The sequence below is a fragment of the Stenella coeruleoalba genome (assembly GCF_951394435.1).
Source record: "Stenella coeruleoalba genome assembly, chromosome: 7".
Lineage (NCBI taxonomy): Eukaryota > Metazoa > Chordata > Mammalia > Artiodactyla > Delphinidae > Stenella > Stenella coeruleoalba.
In genome coordinates this window covers 55,239,808-55,258,080 of record NC_137153.1, presented here as the reverse complement: position 1 = coordinate 55,258,080, position 18,273 = coordinate 55,239,808, and the positions used below count along the sequence as shown (strand labels likewise).

At 48.4% G+C, this 18,273-nt stretch overlaps 1 protein-coding gene across 2 annotated transcripts in view; it reads right to left on the bottom strand.

The window, feature by feature from the left end:
- Window positions 1–13,658: 13,658 nt before the first annotated feature.
- Window positions 13,659–18,273, bottom strand: part of SAXO1 (stabilizer of axonemal microtubules 1) — a 37,227-nt gene continuing 32,612 nt past the window's right edge. For both annotated transcript variants that reach the window (XM_079925813.1, XM_079925812.1), the window contains 3 exons: window positions 15,939–17,135; window positions 14,472–14,731; window positions 13,659–13,728 (listed from right to left, as the gene is read on the bottom strand). In XM_079925813.1, the coding sequence (XP_079781939.1) occupies window positions 16,132–17,135 (1,004 nt within the window). In that variant the 3' untranslated portion in view covers window positions 13,659–13,728; window positions 14,472–14,731; window positions 15,939–16,131. The remainder of the gene's footprint in view (window positions 13,729–14,471; window positions 14,732–15,938; window positions 17,136–18,273) is intronic.

The following is an 18,273-nucleotide window of genomic DNA, read 5'->3' as shown; positions in this document are numbered from 1 at the left end:
ATCTGCGATCCACAACAGAGCAAAGCACGATGAAGCGTGGTACATGCCTGTAGTGGGAAGAAGGGAGCCACGGCACCGTCAGGAAGAAGAGCGAGTGCAGGCATCTCGGTGGGGGGGGGGGGGGGGGGTGCAGACTCGGAGCAGGAGGGGTCTCACTCCCGGTCAGGCTTCCTACCCCCGAGGGCATGCACCGCACGCAGTGGCTGCGTGCTGAAATCCTGGGTGTGCGCCCTTGTCGGGGCTCCCGTCTATAGATCATTCCTACATTCCATCCTCACATGCACCCTGTGATCATGTCCATTGACATGTGGGTAGACAGAGACCCACAGAAGCCCAAGGTCACTCAGAATTCAAACCTGAGCAGCCTGGCTTCTTAGCCAGAGCCCTGCTCTTCCCCGCTATGCCGGCCTCAGCTCCTCCGTGCGCAAGCCGAGCAGCTGTGGCCGCCCAGGTGCGGGCACCTTTCTCTCCTACCGCTCAGAGGTTGGGAGAAGACGATGGCGGGACTCTTAATGGAGTTGTTGCTTTCTCCTCCCCTAAAATCAATTCTCATGGCACTGTAGGGCTCCTAGCTCCCCCTACTTTTAAAGCATTTAATAAAGCTACTATAGAGAGTGCAGAAACAAAAGCATACTTGCAGGGTTCTATATAAACAGGCTCTGGTGAAAGGGCAGCGTGTCCCCAGACCCGGAAGATGTCCACACAGGGACCTTTGTGTGAGATACGCTCCAGGGGACCCCAGCCTGAAAGCCCAACTCCAGCCTGTTTCCAGCAACTCACCCCCGCACGCGACACTCTGCCGAACAGCGTAAAAATATGCCAGAAAGCTCTTCTTGAAATTCTAACTATTTTCTAAGGAGTTGTGGGGTTTGCTTTAAAGAAAAGACCGATGCTAGCGCTATAAATACTCACATACCAGCAACCAAACAATGTTCCACAGAGACCCCCGTGGAGGGTTTTGGGGAGGAAGGAGTCAGAGACGCCAGAGCGAAAAGCCAGGAAGGCTCAAAGGGTGGGAAGGGCTCAGACAGCACGTATGGAAAATCTTCCAGCCAAAATCACAAAGCTCACCAGGCGAAAAAGAGAGATTCTGACCAAGATGCCACCAACCACAGTGTAAAAGTTTGGAATCTTAACCATGAGCCAGTCCTAGGATTGTAACGCCTCCTGCGAGAGTGCCCTGCTTGGCCTCAGGAGTTTCCAGGACTTTGACGAGATGAGCTCAGAAAATCTGTGGGCCCATCGAGACCAGACTGATCAACAATCACCAGAGCTCACTCATGTCCCAGCCTCCTCACCTTTGAAGAGAGGATACCTCATGGGATAGGGCTGTTGTAAAGAACTGGTTCACTCCTGTCGAGGAAATAGAAGGGGGCCTGGCATGTCACTGAACCATTCACTGCATGTTAATTGCTATTATCATCATCCAGGCTACCTTAGAGAGATGGGGAGATGACGGGCAGGGCTGGCAGGACGTTTGCTACGTCACGTTACTTCCCATTGTCAGCTTTCAGAGACCCTCGCTTATGTTTCCATTTTCAATTGAGAAACACATCAGTCATCCCTTAAAAGTTTAGTACCAGACAATAGCGTAAACAAGAGAGGTATTAGTGAACCAAGCTCTGTATCTTGGAAGAAAACAGATCCATCCACGTAGCAAACTCAAACATTCACCAAAATACTGACAAACTTCCAGAAATACTTCCCGAGACAGATATTATTTTATAATCCCAAAGTACAACATAGTCTCAATTCAAAATACCCAAATGTACACATAAATCCCATCTCCTTTGATTTAGTTTAAAAAAAAAAAAGAAGATGGAGAGATAGTCATTCGTGAGCAAATACACAAGTAAAGTAAAGTAAAAGGTAAAATTAAGGATATCTCACTTACCAAGTGGTACGCTTTCTCATCAACAGCATGGTATTATCCTCTCACCTCATCCTGCAAATAAACCTAAAGGAAATAACCCAATTTTATTAATGGTTCTCAGCTTAAATGAGACAAGTTAGATCTCAATAATCTACCCGCAGGGCTCCCCACAATAGGCAAATTCATCCACAAGGAGAAACGGAATCGTGGGGTAGAGAGAAGGATGAAGCTTTTGGGAAATAACCCAATGAAAGCTGACCTGTCTAGCAAGCTTACCCATGGGAGAATAAATTAGGAAACAAAATGAGGTGACACCCCCTTGGTTTTTTCTCTGTCCCGCATTTCGTTTGATGCACCAACTGTGATTTAAGGACTTCAGGATTCAGACTCAGAATGCACTGAATGTGAGTTAAATCAGGGAAGGTTATCTACCCATGTCATAGACTGCCAGTGAGGAAAATATCGGTGTTGATGCAAGCCTTGAAGCGAATAGTAAAGAAGTGAATACCCAATGAATTCTACCAATCCTCTAAGATTAATCTAAAATTGTTATCTTCCCCCACCCACCCATCCTGTCCACTTGGAGATACTTTCACAGGTCAAATGTGTGTGAGCTGATCAGAGACTGTTATCTTCAACCAAATCTTAGCTTCTTACTCACAGCACCCCAAGGTTTTCAACTGTTTGCTGCCACCCCTAAAATTGGAAGGCAGGTATGGGTAATGAAGCGTCTGCTAATAAGAACTCAGCTGTCACCTTCTCTGTCAACAAGAGGTTTACAGCTTCACTCAGATGGATTCTGTGAAGCACCTGGTCTCCATCAACCACATGTGTCACGCTTCTGATAACACAATATACAGATGTCACTCACCTCTGTTTTCCAAAGGCAAAATCCAACTTCAACCAAGGATTTCCCAGGCTGCTCCTAAAGATATAGTTTATATATGTGTAAACAGACATTAAATGTGCAGTTTTATGTGAGTGAAGAGAAAGCAGACAGTGGGGAATGGTTCTCCTGCCGAACATAAATAATGTTTGCTTAAGCAGAATGCTTAGGAGGACCTGAGAGATTGCACAGTCAGCACCCAGACCAGAAAGCAGGCCTGGGAAACCTGCTCCCTCCCTCTCCAAGATGCCATAAACAGCCTTCCTCCAGGTCTTTGTGATACCAGGGTTGACCTCGTTACAAATCCCACGAAGGACAGTAGACAAGCTGTGAACAACTTAGTTACCAGGTGAGCAACTCTACGAAAGGTTTAATGGTCAAGGAAGGGAGTGCGGTGATGAAGTGTGTCACAGGCTTGGTTTTATTCCCCCAATCCCCACCACCATTTTTTTAAATAACAATGAAAGGGCCAGGAAATGACGTAGCTGAGGTCAGCTGAAGGTTGATGAAGTTGTTCGCCAGTCATCCAGGTAGCTCTCTGTCCCACAGCTGGAGCTCAGCAAGTCACAGTGCCAGGGCACAGAGCAGGTGCCAGATTCATGGACCAGCCACTCCTGAGCTGGATTTCTTCACCTGCACACCTCCCCGCTACTGGAGTGGAGACGCTCAAGGTAACCACCTGGGAGCAAACCCCCATGACCTAGATCGTCCCCTCCTTTTGCACTTGTGAAGGTCTAGCCTTTGCAACTTGGGCCCAGCTGGGATGGAAAATCGCCAGCCTCTTCATCTGGTCCTACTGGACCTCACTCTACTCGCCCCCACCAGGCAGTCCTCTGTCTCTTCTGATCTCATCTCCTTCCCCCTGGTTTCTTTTCCCATCACATACCTTTCCTTTCCCTCAGAGTTTGACCAGCTCTAACTAAGCACCAACTCTGTGCCAGGCCCAGGCTGGACCCTGAGGACACAGGGTGAAAGCCTAGTCTCTGCTTTGAGCCCCCAAGGAGCTCAGAGTCCAACCAAGAAAGCAGACACATCCCACCACTAACGCCAACGTGCCCTGCTCTTCCAAGTTTGGGGGATTCTCCAGCCCAGCTTTCTTCCTCATTTGGTCCTGTCCAGTCAGCAAGCCAGGGGTCGCTCCTTTTATTCCTAATCCTCTCTCACTGGGGCTTTTACAAAGGTATCCCGACTGGAGTCCAGTCTCCTCCAATCCACTTCCCATATAGCAGCTAGCACTCTTCTTATACTACCTGCAAATACATCAACGTAAACTGGTGCATACGTGTAAAATTAACTTAAACCTACACCCTGGGACTTCCCTGGTGACTCGATGTATAAGACTCCACGCTCCCAATGCAGGGGGACTGCGTTCGATCCCTGGTCAGGGCACAATATGCCACATGCATGCCACAACTAAGGATCCCACGTGCCACAACTAAGGAGCCCAAGAGCCACGACTCAGGAGCCCATGTGCTGCAACTAAGGAGCCGGCAAGCCACAACTAAGGAGCCCACCTGCAGCAACTAAGACCAGCACAACCAAATAAATAAATATTTTTTTAAAAAGCCCTACACCCTAGGGGGCAGCTAGGTAACAATTTAATTACCTATTCACGAATCTACCCTCCAAAAGTGACCACTGCAAGCATTTCAAATATCCTTATCTAAATCTGCACCAGAGGGTTTGTTAATTACACAAAGTTCATTAATTACACACCAGTGAAATTAGCTATATTAGAGGACTGGAAAGGGTACACAAGCACCACTGCCCTTGTACAAACCATCTAAGTATCCAGCAAACCCAGCAGCCTAGAGCTGCAAGTCCAGAGCTCTCCTTGGTCCTGTGTAACCCCACTCCCTGCACCCAACCCTTGCTTGATCTGACCAGAGAAGTTTCTGGCTGATCTTACCACAAGACCAACCACCGTGGAGTGACTGTCAGAGTGCCTAGGGTTGTAATGATAGGATTTATTCAAGTTCACAGAGCAGGTTATGTGGCAGCACTGGGCCAGTTGGCGAGCATTTATGCCTGTCCCAGAATTTGGTCTGAGATTGTTTGCACTGAAACACACCATCTTAGGGAGTGAGGCTGTGTCGGTGGAAACACAGAACTCCAGCCTCTCTTAATGGAGCTCCCATTTTACCAAGATAACCTGGAAATTGTTGGTCAGCCAAAACAGCTTAAATTCATTCACAAAGAAATATTCTCAAAAGACGGTTTGGGTTATACCAGTCCTCTGTTTTTTTAAAGCCTTCTCCACCTTCCTACTTTGTCAGGATAAGGGACAGACTCCTTAAAATGTCCTGAGGCACCCTGCAAAAGCCCAGCCTCATCTCTGGCTGCTTTCTCCGGGTGACTGGCCTCAGTTCCTTGAAGGCTCCAGGGCCCATCCTCCTTCCCCTTGTCACCTTCCCATGAGCCATGGAACACTGGCCGCCATACCCCCCACCACCTACTCCTCCCTTGGGAGTTTCCCTGGCACCCAGGGTGGGACAAATATGGAGGCTGTCAGATTTATTTACCACATCTCCTCTTGTAAATAGAGCGCTAAAACGATCTGTTGTTTTGCTGAAAAGATGATGATGGGTGGGGATAAAGACGACAATGACCAACGGAAGACTATACTGCATGACGTGATAGAAGGACGAAGAAATCCTAAAGGACGAGATCTGGATAACTGTGGCTGGAGAGGCTGGGGAGAGAGGAGACAGAGGAGGGAAGGGGGAGAGGTGAGGGGAGTCCCACCTCAGCATCATACTTACAATCTCAAGGAAGCCATCACCACCCTTCAAGCTAACTCCCTGCCCTCTCCCTCCCTCCAAGCACCCAACACAATTACAATCACCTGACCCATCCCGGTGCCTGGTAACTCAGAAGATCTTTCCTTCTGTACTTCAGGAGAGACCCCTTTCTCCCTAAAAGCTGTAGTGGAGAAAGGAGAGGCAGAAAGAGGAAACATGTCTGGAAATTCTAGGATATTCCAGTCACCCCTTACCAGGGACCACACTGGGACCACAGCGGTAAGTGGAAGTGCCAGGCCTGTCTGGCTGCAGAGCCTCTTCAAAGGCCTCACTGCACCTCGCTTCCCATTTGAATGGCGGTCCTGCATTCAGATGCCCTATCCCAGCCCGCCTTGACCTCAGTGGACAGCAACTCCATCCTTCCAGGCACTCAGCCCAAAGGTTCTGGAGTCATGCTGATTCCCTGTTAATCTCACTCCACCTCCAATGAACAACGCAGTGTAGTCTACTCATTGCCCCCATTTCTACCAGCCAGGTGTGGACCTGAATCATTCTCTACGTCATAAGCCTCCTGCCGAGCCCTGCTTCTACCCTTGCCCATGCCGCCCCTCACAGCAGCCATCAGGGTGACCACAGTGACAGCTGTAATAGAAACCTGATCTGGGCACTTCTCAGTTGGCTCCCCTTAGAGTAAAAGCCAAATTCCTGGCAATGGTCTCTACAGCCCTCACGGGCCTCCTGACTGCTCCCTGGACACCCCTAGACCAAACTGTGCCCACCCTGGGGCCTTTGCACTAGCTGCTCCCCGAGAGCCTCACCTCTCCCTTTGAGACTCTCAAGGACCCCCTTCTCAGTGAGGTCCACCCGGACCGTTCCCTTCAAGACACCCTGTACCTCCCAGAGCTCCCGGGCCCTCTTTCATCCCGATCACCTTTTCCTTTTCCCATGGCTCTTATCACCTTCTAACTTACAATACACAGGAGGCTTTTTATTTATCATGTGCGTATTACTGCATTTCTATTATATATTCCACACTATTAGATAGTCATATATTAGTGAACTGCACAGTACACCTATTTATTATTGAACGTCTGTCTCCCCCACTAGACTGTAAGCCCCACGAAGGGTAGGATCTGCATCTGCTCTGTTTACTGATATAGCCCGAAGCACCTAATAAATATCTTCTGAAGGAATGAACCAATCTATGTATGTATGTGTGTACAGGTGGCTGGGAGGGGGAGGACGAGGGAGGGTGGTCAGTGCTATGACAGACGGGGCGTGCTGTCCCTCCTGGTGACGGAGCTGAGACAGTAGCTGTAGGACTGTGGGGGGCAGGGAGGCGTATCTAGGGGGCGGAGGCACATATGATGGGATGTGTGGAGGGAGAAGGAAAGATTTCTGAGAAACCACCCATCAGACAGGGAATTCATTGGATGGAGTAGAGGAAACGAAAGCCCATGGAGACGCGGGAGAACACCTAAGGGCCATCTGGATGGGTCCCCTGGAGGTGCCCACAGGGCAAGGGCATGGCGAGAACTATGGCTGACCCAGGAGTCTGGGAAAAGGGCTGCACAGACACTGTGATAGCCTCAAGTCAGACAGACCCCTGGGGCAGCCAGGCAAGCAGAGGTAGGAGATACAGCAATGTTCGGATCTCAGGGACACAGCCTCCCTTTGAGAGCTTATAATAAAACATACACAGCAGATGTGACTGTATGTTACCAAATCACAAGATGAAAATAACTTTTTCCTTGGAAAATCCCAAGGGATCTTTTTCTAAAGTGATTAACTATTTTAGACCAAAAGCTTAAAATGTAAAAATCTCTGCAAATAACCTTCATCTCTAAATGTAATCATTCCTCATTATACATTACACTTGTAAGTAAGTGAGTATCATGGAAAGAAGCCCTATTGCAACTTAATCAACATTTTTGTATCTGTGTGTGTGTGTGTGTGTGTGTGTGTGTGTGTCCAGAAGCAATTAGTGACTAGGTCTGAATGCTAACTCAGTACTAGGTACAGTGGCGAATCACTCACACATACAATTACCATTCCCAAAGTTCTTTCAACCTTATTATTTCTGAAGCCACACACCTGCAAACCACAGAGCCTTTGAAAAGCTTTCCAAATTCCATTTTTTTCTCTCAACTTCAAGAGCCTCCTGCCTCTCTCTAGTAGCGCTCCCCTTCCTCCAAATCCACGGCATCATTCAAAAACATCTTCACTGTTCACAAGGTTTGTGTGTGTATAAAGTGAGGTGGTATGTGCTGGTGCTGTGGGAACTCGATAGAGTACGATACAGGAGATACGCACTTGTGTCCACCGTCCCGTGCGTGAACTTTCTCAGGCTCCCTGTGCCCTGCGCTCCGGCTGTGCCATAACTTCCCATTTACCAAGAAGCCACACGATCTCAACGGACGGTGAGCGGGACCCTGAGGCACGGCAGGATCCACTGTGTTTCTGCATCATCGAAGAAAGGTCCGACCGCATGTTTGCATGCGTAGGTGTTTTATCACATTCTAAACTTTTTTGAGAAAAATGTATGATGAGAGGGAGACGCAAGAGGAAGGAGATGTGGGGATATATGTATAGCTGATTCACTTTGTTATAAAGCAGAAACTAACACACCATTGTAAAGCAATTATACTCCAATAAAGATGTTTAAAAACAAAAAATCTATGATGGGCTCTTGGCAGTATTTCTCCATGTGTGTTCCAATAGGTTTTGCACAATAAAAGGACTCTGTTGTTGGAGTTGGAAATGATTGTTTCTGCCTGCTCGGCGTTTATCCCTCCCTTCCCTGGAAACCATATCCCAGTTTTCTTTGGGGCATCCCCCTCACTCCCAGCCCTCCTACAGTTCGTGTAGCTCACATGGGATTGACCCCCCCCCCCCCACACACACACACACACACTGCTCAGTGCAGGGGTGGACCCCGACTCTGGCCTGGACAGTGAGTATTTTCCACCTCCCTGGCCATGGCCATCAGTTCAGGGACCAGCATGAGACACAGCCAGGCAAGACAGACTCAGTTTAGGGATTTTTACTGCAACCACCGGAAAGAAGCCCTTTAGCTAAAAGGATACTGTAAGGTTAGAATTGCTGGAAACTACCACATGGAAAGAGCCTGCCTAAGAGGGCAATGCAGAAGAAAAGAAAGCCAAAAGACGAAGACCAAGCCCCCATCACAGCATTCAGGCCCCTGGATCCAGCTGTGCCTAAAGCCCACAGATAAAGCCCTAGACTGTTCAACTGCCTGAACCAACAAATTCCCTTTTTCATTTGAGCACGTGTAATTTGAGCACTTACAAGAATGCTGAGTCGGGACTTCCCGGGTGGCGCAGCGGTTGGGAATCCGCCTGCCAGTGCAGGAGACATGGGTTCAAGCCCTGGTCTGGGAGGATCCCACATGCCGCGGAGCAACTGGGCCCGTGCGCCACAACTACTGAGCCTGTGCTCTGGAGCCAGCAAGACACAAAGACTGAGCCCACGTGCCGCAACTACTGAGCCCTCATGCCTAGGGCCCGTGCTCCGCAGCAAGAGAAGCCACCGCAGTGGGAAGCCCACACACCGCCAACGAAGGGTGGCCCCCGCTCGCCGCAACTAGAGAAAGCCCACACGCAGCAGCGAAGACCGAACGCAGCCAAAAATAAATAAAAGAAAAAGAAAAAGAAAGAAAGAAATAAAAGAATGCTGAGTCACAGCCTGGGTTATACAAAGTTAAACAAGGTGCCTTTCCTATAGTGTTTCACAGACCTTTCAAAGGATTAACACGCATCATGCATCTCCAACAGGAGGCTCTAACATGCAGCCTTTCCCAAACTTAGATGTCCAATGAACGTTTTTGAGAACCATATCACAGGACTGGTATTCCAAGGAAAAGACCTTGGGCTGATACATATGACCTGTAGGTTAACCTCAAGTTAAAATACCCCAAATCCCCATTCCCTTATTATTCTGGATAAATGAGATAAACGGGAATTCATTTATCCAACACCACCGATGCATTTGTCCAGACTTTAAAAATGTGTACGATTTTTTATTCTTTTTACTAAATTGGGGTCATAAGCACAAACTATGGTATATTTTTTAGACTTAGTATGTATGCACGTACGTGTGTGTGTGTGTTATATTGGGATAATTCATGAGTTGCCATACTTTTGAGTTCTGCCCTTTGTAATTGGGTTTATTTTATTTTATTTTATTTTGGCCTCTAGTCCCACTGCCAAGCTATTAGCTGTCACCGCTTTCTGTTCTAAATGTGTCTACTTCTAGCAGCAGAGTCTCTGACTCTTCTCTGGGCTAGTAAACCAGGTAAGAGAAGCTCTTTGGGAACTTTGCGTGTTTAAAAAAAAAAGTGTGGAGGACGGGCCAACATGCTGAGAGTGAGCGCTGTGTAAAGCACCTGAGTTTCCATACATGAATTGCATGTCAGTGACTGGCAGCTTAAAAGCGGCTTATTTCCAGGTTCTTGCCTCAGTCTGGGACAGCTGAAGTTTCCAAATAACTGACCTCCAAATGTAAGAGATGTTACCATGCTTAGCCAAGAAAAGAGCCCCTCCAAGTCAACAGTAAGCATCGCGCCCTGCTTAGAAACTTCAAAACGAAAAAGGTTTGTTGGGTTTTTTTATGCCCAGGAGAGCCTACAGTCCAAAAAAATTCCATTTCTTAGTTTATAAGTCATTTACTGGCATAGATGTCAAATTTCAGTCATTTTTCAGGTATTCTGTCTGTCTATAACTCTCAAGTAGCTGCTTGCCTGTTTTAAGGAGTATTTGTGGGCTCCCCTGTCCTATAACATGAAATGGATGGGGTATTGGGGACATCAGGGAAGAAACCAAGCTTCCCCCTTGTCGTTGAAAGAACAGCCTTGGTCCCGATGAGATGAGGCGTGCAGGCGGGCTGGCTGGTCTTGGGCATTAAAAGCCCAAGAAAATCAGTGTTTTAGATTCAACCACAGGAATGGAAAGTTCCTGAATCCTTTCAGTTAGCATCAAGCTGGGTTTGCTGCCACACTTCAATTGACGAGGAAAACCCATCAGTACGTCTCACGTCGGCATCCAACCCTGTGACCCAGAGGTACGGCTTAAAGAGGAGCCCAGCTTAGCATTGCCCTGATGCCTCTTCCGGAATCCAGAGCACGTGTTCTGAAAGGCTCCCCCAGTGCACCCCCAACGTGGGGAGGAACCAAGCACCTGCTCAGCCAGCCATGTGGAAACTCTGAGCCTGCCTGGCCGAAGTAAACACCCCTGTCTGTCCCCACCCCTGGTGTTTATGCTCAGAAGGGCCTCTGTCCTCCACTTCACTTCAAGGCCTGAGGACCAGATGCGGGCCCGGGTGATGGCTGGGCAGGCCTGAGGAGCCAGGGGGCCATTTAAGCCGCAGTTAGGACCTGTACACACCCCTCACCCGCCCTGCCCACTTCCTCTTGACAACTGCACAGCTGAAGAGCACTTTTGGAGGAAACGGATTGCTCAGCCCATCTTCATGGCCTAAATGACCAGATCCCAAAAAGGTGCGCCCCTCTGGGAAGGTTCTGCTGTGCCGATCCCATGGCCTTGGGGCACTTTGCTTCACTCCTGCATTAGAGGCAGAAGCATGGAGCGGGGTGGGGAGCACAGCTACTCTAACCGTGTACATTACTGCAAACACTTTCAGGGCCGTGTGACTATAACGAAAAGGCGCCTGGACACAGAGCAGGGAGTGCTTGCTCCCCTGCCACTCCCAGCAAGGCCCTGGCCGGGACAGCTGCTCCCGGTGTCAGAACTGGGCTGTGATTTCCACTTAGTGGAGGGCTCTCCCTGAGCCCCCAGCCCGCCATGAAATTGCTGGTGATGTCTGAAAGGGGTAGGAAGGAGGGTGACTGGGGCCGAGGACGGAGTGGGAGAGCACTGTCTGATGCCGTCTGCACAGCGTTGGGGAGTGGCCTGGGGCTCAGAGGGTAATGGCCCAAGATCCAGGGCTCCCATCACTGCATACACTGGTTGGCCCGGCACTTATTCTACACCGACTGCCCAGGTTTGCCTTTCGGTCCCATAAGCGCTAAAAGTCACCCTCCATGTGTGCTTTCCAGTGCAGAAGACCCCACAGAAGTCCGTTAGTGCGGCACCACCTTCAACAGGCCCTCTGCCCAGGCAAGTGCCTTCCCGCTGCGTCACATACACCATTCAACTCTAATAAAGCAATAATGAAATTATGAACTACCACAGGCAAGAAGACGGGAGGAGGGTCATCAGTGAACAAGGGTTTTCAAGAAAATGGAAGAAGATGGGAGGTAGATGGCAGAACGAGCGTAGAGCAAAGCCCAGAATAAAAATGCCGCAGGCGTGCTGGGGCTGACAGGGAGCAGGTCTGCCAGGCAGAACCCAGTAGGGGTTCAGGATTTGAAACAGCAGGTACCACAGAAAGCAGAGAGACAAACAGTGCTGAAAATGGGGACTGCTGGAAGAATCACTGACAATGGGCCCCACCTTCCCCAGCCTCTAGACACTGCCTGGCATAAGATCTCAAAGCCAAGCCGAAACAGGGGGGCCCATCTTCAAAGACTTTGACCCCTGTGAAAATGCAACAAGCAGGAAAACGGAGATCCTTCAAGCTATTCTTGGTGCTGTATTTATGTCATAATTGGGAAGCCAAGTCGAAAGACGGTTCCTGATCTTCAAAAAATACAAGTGATGTGCCAGGGTCTTTATCCACACAGGTGGCCCCACTGGAAGGTGAACCAGGGGATAAGGGGCTCCCTGGCCACCTAGCCTGCTGACACAGGGCTGCCCCGTACAAAGCACGGGCAGGAAGACACCATCGTCAGGAGTGGGACATCCCAGCAGATGCCCCCGGGCACCATATGCTACACCAGCAGACCACATCCACCCCACCCAGGGTCTCCACACCAACTAGTCCCACTATCTCCAGCCAATCAGCCTCACCCTGAGGCCCCCGCCTTCCTTAAGCAGGATAGAGTTTGCCATCTTTGGGCTTTAAAAGCTCCACCTGTTTTCTTCTCCAGAGCCTCATCCTCAGAGCATATTGGATTCTGCACTGGAGCAGGTTCCCTGCTTGGCCATAACTTTTCTTCGTGTTTGATTTCTGGTCTCTAATAATTTTTCTTTTATAACATGCTGAAAGCCTCGAAAACCCTGTGCTTTCGTAGGTGATTAAGCTCCCACATCATTCCCACAAATGAAAAATACATGAAATAAATTATAAATGTATATTTCAAAAGAAGGCAACGTGTTTGAAGTCTTCCATCATTGGAGTTTGTTGAATAGGATGCTATGGGGTATTAGAGCAGCGTGTGCACGCACGTGCATGTGTTTTCACAGCTGCTAAAGAATCTTTCTCCCACAAACTCTTATATGGGAGTCCAATACACAGAACTGATCACAAGAAGCTACCATGGCAAAGCAGGGGAGGGGAATCGAGGCCCCATCTGCGCAGCTCACCTTCTCTTTCCCTTCTCGTGGCCCAAGTAACTTCCTAAAACGACATTTCCAAGGAGCACAGTTAGCAACCCTGCCTCGGAACAACTAAAAAGTAAACTTAACTATATGAAAAAAAAAAGGAGGTACTTTAACTTTATAAAATATACAAAATTTAAAACATGAGCAGTTATCCTTACCTGCACACTTGTGAACACTGACCAATAAAATCACAGGTAAATTCAGCCAGGCGGAATTCAGCCATCACCACCACTGTCTTCACCACCACCGTCCTCATCCTCACCTATGTTTAATAAATTAAAGGTGAGCCAGGCCTGAGTGACTGAAACATACTCAATCATTCAATCCAAACAACAAAACCATGAGACCAGTATTGCTATTATCCACATTTTAAAGAATTTGACCAAGGTCCCATAGCTAGTGGGTGACAAGGGCCAAGATGCAAGCCCAGGTCTGCTGGACTCTCCCTGCACACTCTTAGTCATGGTGTTCCACTAGTACCCATAATAGCCACTTGTGTCCTTCTTTATGTGTTTTATGAATTTTTTTTACTTGTATTAACCACTTTCATAAGAAGGAAGACAGGTATCAGAGGGAGAGCCAACTCCTTAAGTCCTAAAGAGACAGGTAAGGCAGGGATGCCCTGGGTGGCTCATCTAGCCTGGGATCACCATGGAGGTGACCCCAAATGTACCAAAGGAAGGGCTCAGAGGAAATTTCTCACCCCAAGGGGACTCAGTGCTCCTGAATCAGCCAGGTCTGCACATCCTTCTTCAGCTTCTTCCCTTCCTACTCATCAGACACATTAGAAAAGCTTATTAGTTTTGATATAACCACACACTATCATATAACTATACTAAGAAGACGGGGGAGAGAAGGAAGGGACGTAAAAGAATTAATATTCCTAATCTACCAAAACAGACAATGTCTAAAATTGATAAGTCAGGGACTTCCCTCATGGTGCAGGGGTTAAGAATCCGCCTGCCAATGCAGGAGACAAGGGTTCGATCCCTGGTCTGGGAAGATCCCACATGCCATGGAGCAACTAAGCCCGTGCACCACAACTACTGAGCCTGCACTCTAGAGCCCGTGAGCCACAACTACTGAGCCCATGAGCCACAACTACTGAAGCCTGCACCCTAGACCCTGTGCTCTGCAAAAAGAGATGGCACCCAATGAGAAGCCCACTCACCGCAACTAGAGAAAGCCCATGTGCAGCAGTGAAGACCCAATGCAGCCAAAAAAAATAAATAAAAATAGTGAGAAAATATTTTTTAAACTTTTTTTTCATTAAAAAATAAAATTGATGAATCAACAGACAGCAGTATATTATTTAGGAATTTGAAGGAAAATATTAGCAGAAACAGATCCAATAATTTACAAATTGTTCTCTGGGGAAGTCATAGTAGAGGCCAAGGGGCAGCTACTTAAGAGATTGCTACATTTTTATAAGCATTTTAGCACCATTTGGTGTTTCAAATCAAGTGCCAATATTTGATTTGTGAAAATGAAACAAAAATAATAAAACCTACCCTCCTAAGTGGTCTCCTTTAGCTTAATGGACTCCAGAAAGGAGTTGAGACAGAGACAGTGTGGTTTGATGTGGTTTGTGGAGCCATGCGATCTGAGCCACTGCAGATGGGGGGGTGCCTGGTGTTGGGTGAACAGCCCTGGATCTTGAAACAGAAGACCTGGGTTCCAATCCTGGCCTTGGTGCTCCAAGCTCTGTGGCTTTCCGCAAGCTGCACAATCTCTCTGAGCTTCTTTACCACGTAAGGGCAGGCATCCAGACCTGATATAACCAAGAGGATTAAATAATATAGATCCCAACCCAGTGAAGCACACCTCGTGAGAAGAAAAGGGTGGGGACCTGAATGTCTGGGCCAGGCAGGTGAGAGCCATGGAAAGACAGACTTGGATAAGAGACACAGGTTTCTTGCCTGTGAACAGGCACTGAGCTGAAATTTCCCCTCTCCCCTCCACACTGTTCCCCAGTTCCCTGAGACCATGGAGTATATTTTAGGGTTCCACAGACTCAAAAGAGAGGTGGGTATCCCAGGTGTCAATCTGCATCCCTCTGTATGAGGCTCACCCAGACCCTGAATCCACCTGATCTTGGCCTGGGCCCTCCTGAACAAAGTCCCTCCTTGACTCTTCTGAATTAAAAAAAAAATCTCCAAACTACTTAGCCTTAGGATCAAACCTTAGGCCCCAAAGAGGAACCTCCAGCCCTTTCTCCAGGATAGGATCCAGCTCACCACTGTGTCAAGCCTTGTGAGAGGTCTGATCACAGCTGTCATTTTAGGACAGGCAGGTCCAGGAACCAGCCCAAGCTGAGGCCATTTTTTCCAGGTTCTGAGCATTTCGAAGAGCTCACAGCTCAAGGGCCAGCTGCCACCTGCCTGGTTGCCAAGGGTCCCTTTTTCCCCCTCCTCTCCCTGGACTCAGAGCCTGCGCTGGTCTGGGAGTGAGAGAGGTCTGGCAGGTCCATGCTTTCCTGGGACTGCCATAGAACCTCTTCCTACCCCTCCAACTCCCATGACCAGACCCACACCCATTGAGACAACACTGCTTGTGCTCATATGCCATGATGTAAAGAGGTAGAAAGATGCCCTGTGCAACAGCCCTGGGCAGAGAGAACCCAAAACAAGACTCCAGATCAGGCCCAAGGCACTCCCACCAGGACGCGGAGGCAATGAGAGAGTTAGGCTGAAACCTCCCCGAAGCTCGCAAAGAACACAGCCTGCTCTCTGTGTAGACAGCATGTGGGGTGAACATGTGGACCTGCAGATTCGATCCCCCCAAAGTAAAGTTTATATTCTTTGGCACTTCATACTCGGCAAGGGTTAATCGTAATGTCAATTAATACAATGATTAAATTAATAAAATACATCTGGATGGGAAAAAAAACCCTCAGAGACCAGCTTTGATTCCATGAGCACAAGGTAAGGGACCCAAGAGGGGGAGACAGCAGAAGGAGGGTTAAGGGGACTAATTACCCAGTGATTAAATGTCATTTTCCTTGAGTCAAGTGATTCTCATTTTATTCAAGTGTGCTGGAAACGATGGTGAAGATTTCTTTTTTTTCATTTTGGGGAATTCTTTTTTTTTTTTTTTTTTTTGGTCCAACGAATAACTCAATCATCTGCTTTTAAAAGTAGTCTGCAATTTCTAAATTACAATCTTTCAAAATCAAGCTGACACTGTCAACTCCTGCTGGTTAGGATTTTCTGAATCACCTACAGAAAGACGGCTGCTCGGCCGAGAGCCTGTCTGGGAAACTGGCCTGTATATTCTGTGCCCCAAAGCATCTGTTTTCTCAAAGATGTAGCCGGGAGGCTCAGGGTATGAAGCCAGGCACCTGCTCATTTTCTTAGGAGTAAAGCTGATGGTATATGTGGTCTGGCCCTCCACAGGGATATTCCGTCGGAGGCCAGACCAGGCGGGCTTACAGCTTTTGGTAGTGACGGGAGGGCAGGGCACATAGTGGGCTCGTGTGGTGGTCAGGTGGTCCAAGGGCTCGGTGGGACGTTTCAGCTGCGAGACGGGCTTGACTGGCTTGGTCTGCACGCCGACCCACTGCTTAAAGTCCTCTTTGGTCGTGGTGGAACTTTCAAAGCGGCCACCCTTCTTGACCGAGAGCACCGGTCGGCAGGACTGAGCTGGGGCACCCTTAGGGTACGTGTAGTGGGCCTGCACTGTTGTCAGAAGGTCCATCTTTTCTTCAGGAGCGACATAGGTGGCGGGAGCTTTGGAGAACATCCGGGGCGTTGGCCAAGCTTGGTACTTATCTCGGAATTCGCTGGTGTTAGAGAACGGCGTGTCCAGCACACTAGGCCTCTCTGGAGGTTTCAAGCTCTTGGCTGGCTCCCCCATCAGGCCCCGGTATGACTCGTTGTGAGTGGTAAGGCTTTCAAAGGGGATTTCACAGGGCTTGAACTTCTCCGGCTCATACACATAGCGTTTCTCCATGGGGTGGGCCACGTAGCTCATCTTGTAGTCTGTCAGATCCTCCAGGGGGATGTTACAGAGCCTGAGTGCGGCCGGAGGCTTACAGCTCTTGGTGTTCACCAGGCCCTTCATGGAGTAGTCATCCTGGTGTGTGGTTCGGCTATCAAACTTGGTTGACGCTGGCCGGTAGCTGTGTGGCACACGAAGCAGTTCTCGTCTTGGTTGGTTCCAGGGTAAATAATCAGCTGAAAATAAAGCAGAAGTGGTCATCACTCATAAATCCAGTCACTCAACCTGCATGTATTCCAAGAAGCCCCAAGGCCACAAGCCAATCTCCAGTGAGATGTTCCCTGAGACAAAGAACAGAGTAGATCCCTGCTACCACCTCAACCAAGGGCTTGGTGTTCCAACTTTGTGGTATCTGAGGGCTGCTGTGCGGAAGAGACAAATTTAGAGGAGTCTCATCATACCCACAAGGCTGCATGCAGGGATTTTAGAGCGTCCACAGCCGTGGGAGGATACAGGGAAGCGATTCCAACAGAGAAGTCCAACCGCTGGTTTACCCTGATCCAAGAACAGTTCCACTCCTCTAAGGGGAAGGTGGCCTCTGTGAATCAGCAAAGAGTGGCTGTGAAGGTGCAGGCAGGGCAGTGAGACAGGGGATTCACAACCCACCACTGCTGGGCCACCAGCCAGACCTACCAGGCTTCCCTGGTCATCCGTGGCGTGACAGCCATTAAGTCCCTATAATCTACGCAAATCAAATATGGCGCTCCAAGGGAATAAGGGCACTGTGTTGGCTAGCCAACTCGGAATCCACAGGGAATTCTCTTGCCTACAACTTTACAAAGAAAACGAAAGCAGCTTCCCAGGAGTCTTTGAGGTATATAGCCAACACCAGTGGAGTCCACAGGCACACTTTCTTTAAACAGCTTTCTTGAGGTATGATTTGTGTAACATAAAATAAAATGTACCATCCTTCATACACAATTCAATAACTTCTACAGAGTTGTGCAACTATCTATAATCAAAATCTAGTTATACTGAGTCACCTTGCTGCACAGCAGAAATTAACACAACATTGTAAATCAACTATACTTCAATAAAAAAATAAATTTAAAAAATCTATTTGTAGGTGGGAGGGAGGGAGACGCAAGAGGGAAGACATATGGGAACATATGTTTATGTATGACTGATTCACTTTGTTATAAAGCAGAAACTAACACACCATTGTAAAGCAATTATACCCCAATAAAGATGTTAAAAAAAAAATCTATTTGTAAAACATTTCCATCAACCCAAAAAATATCAATCAAGCCCATCTGCAATCTTCATTCCCATCCCTGGGCAACCATTTATCAGTTGTTGGTCTCTATAAATGTG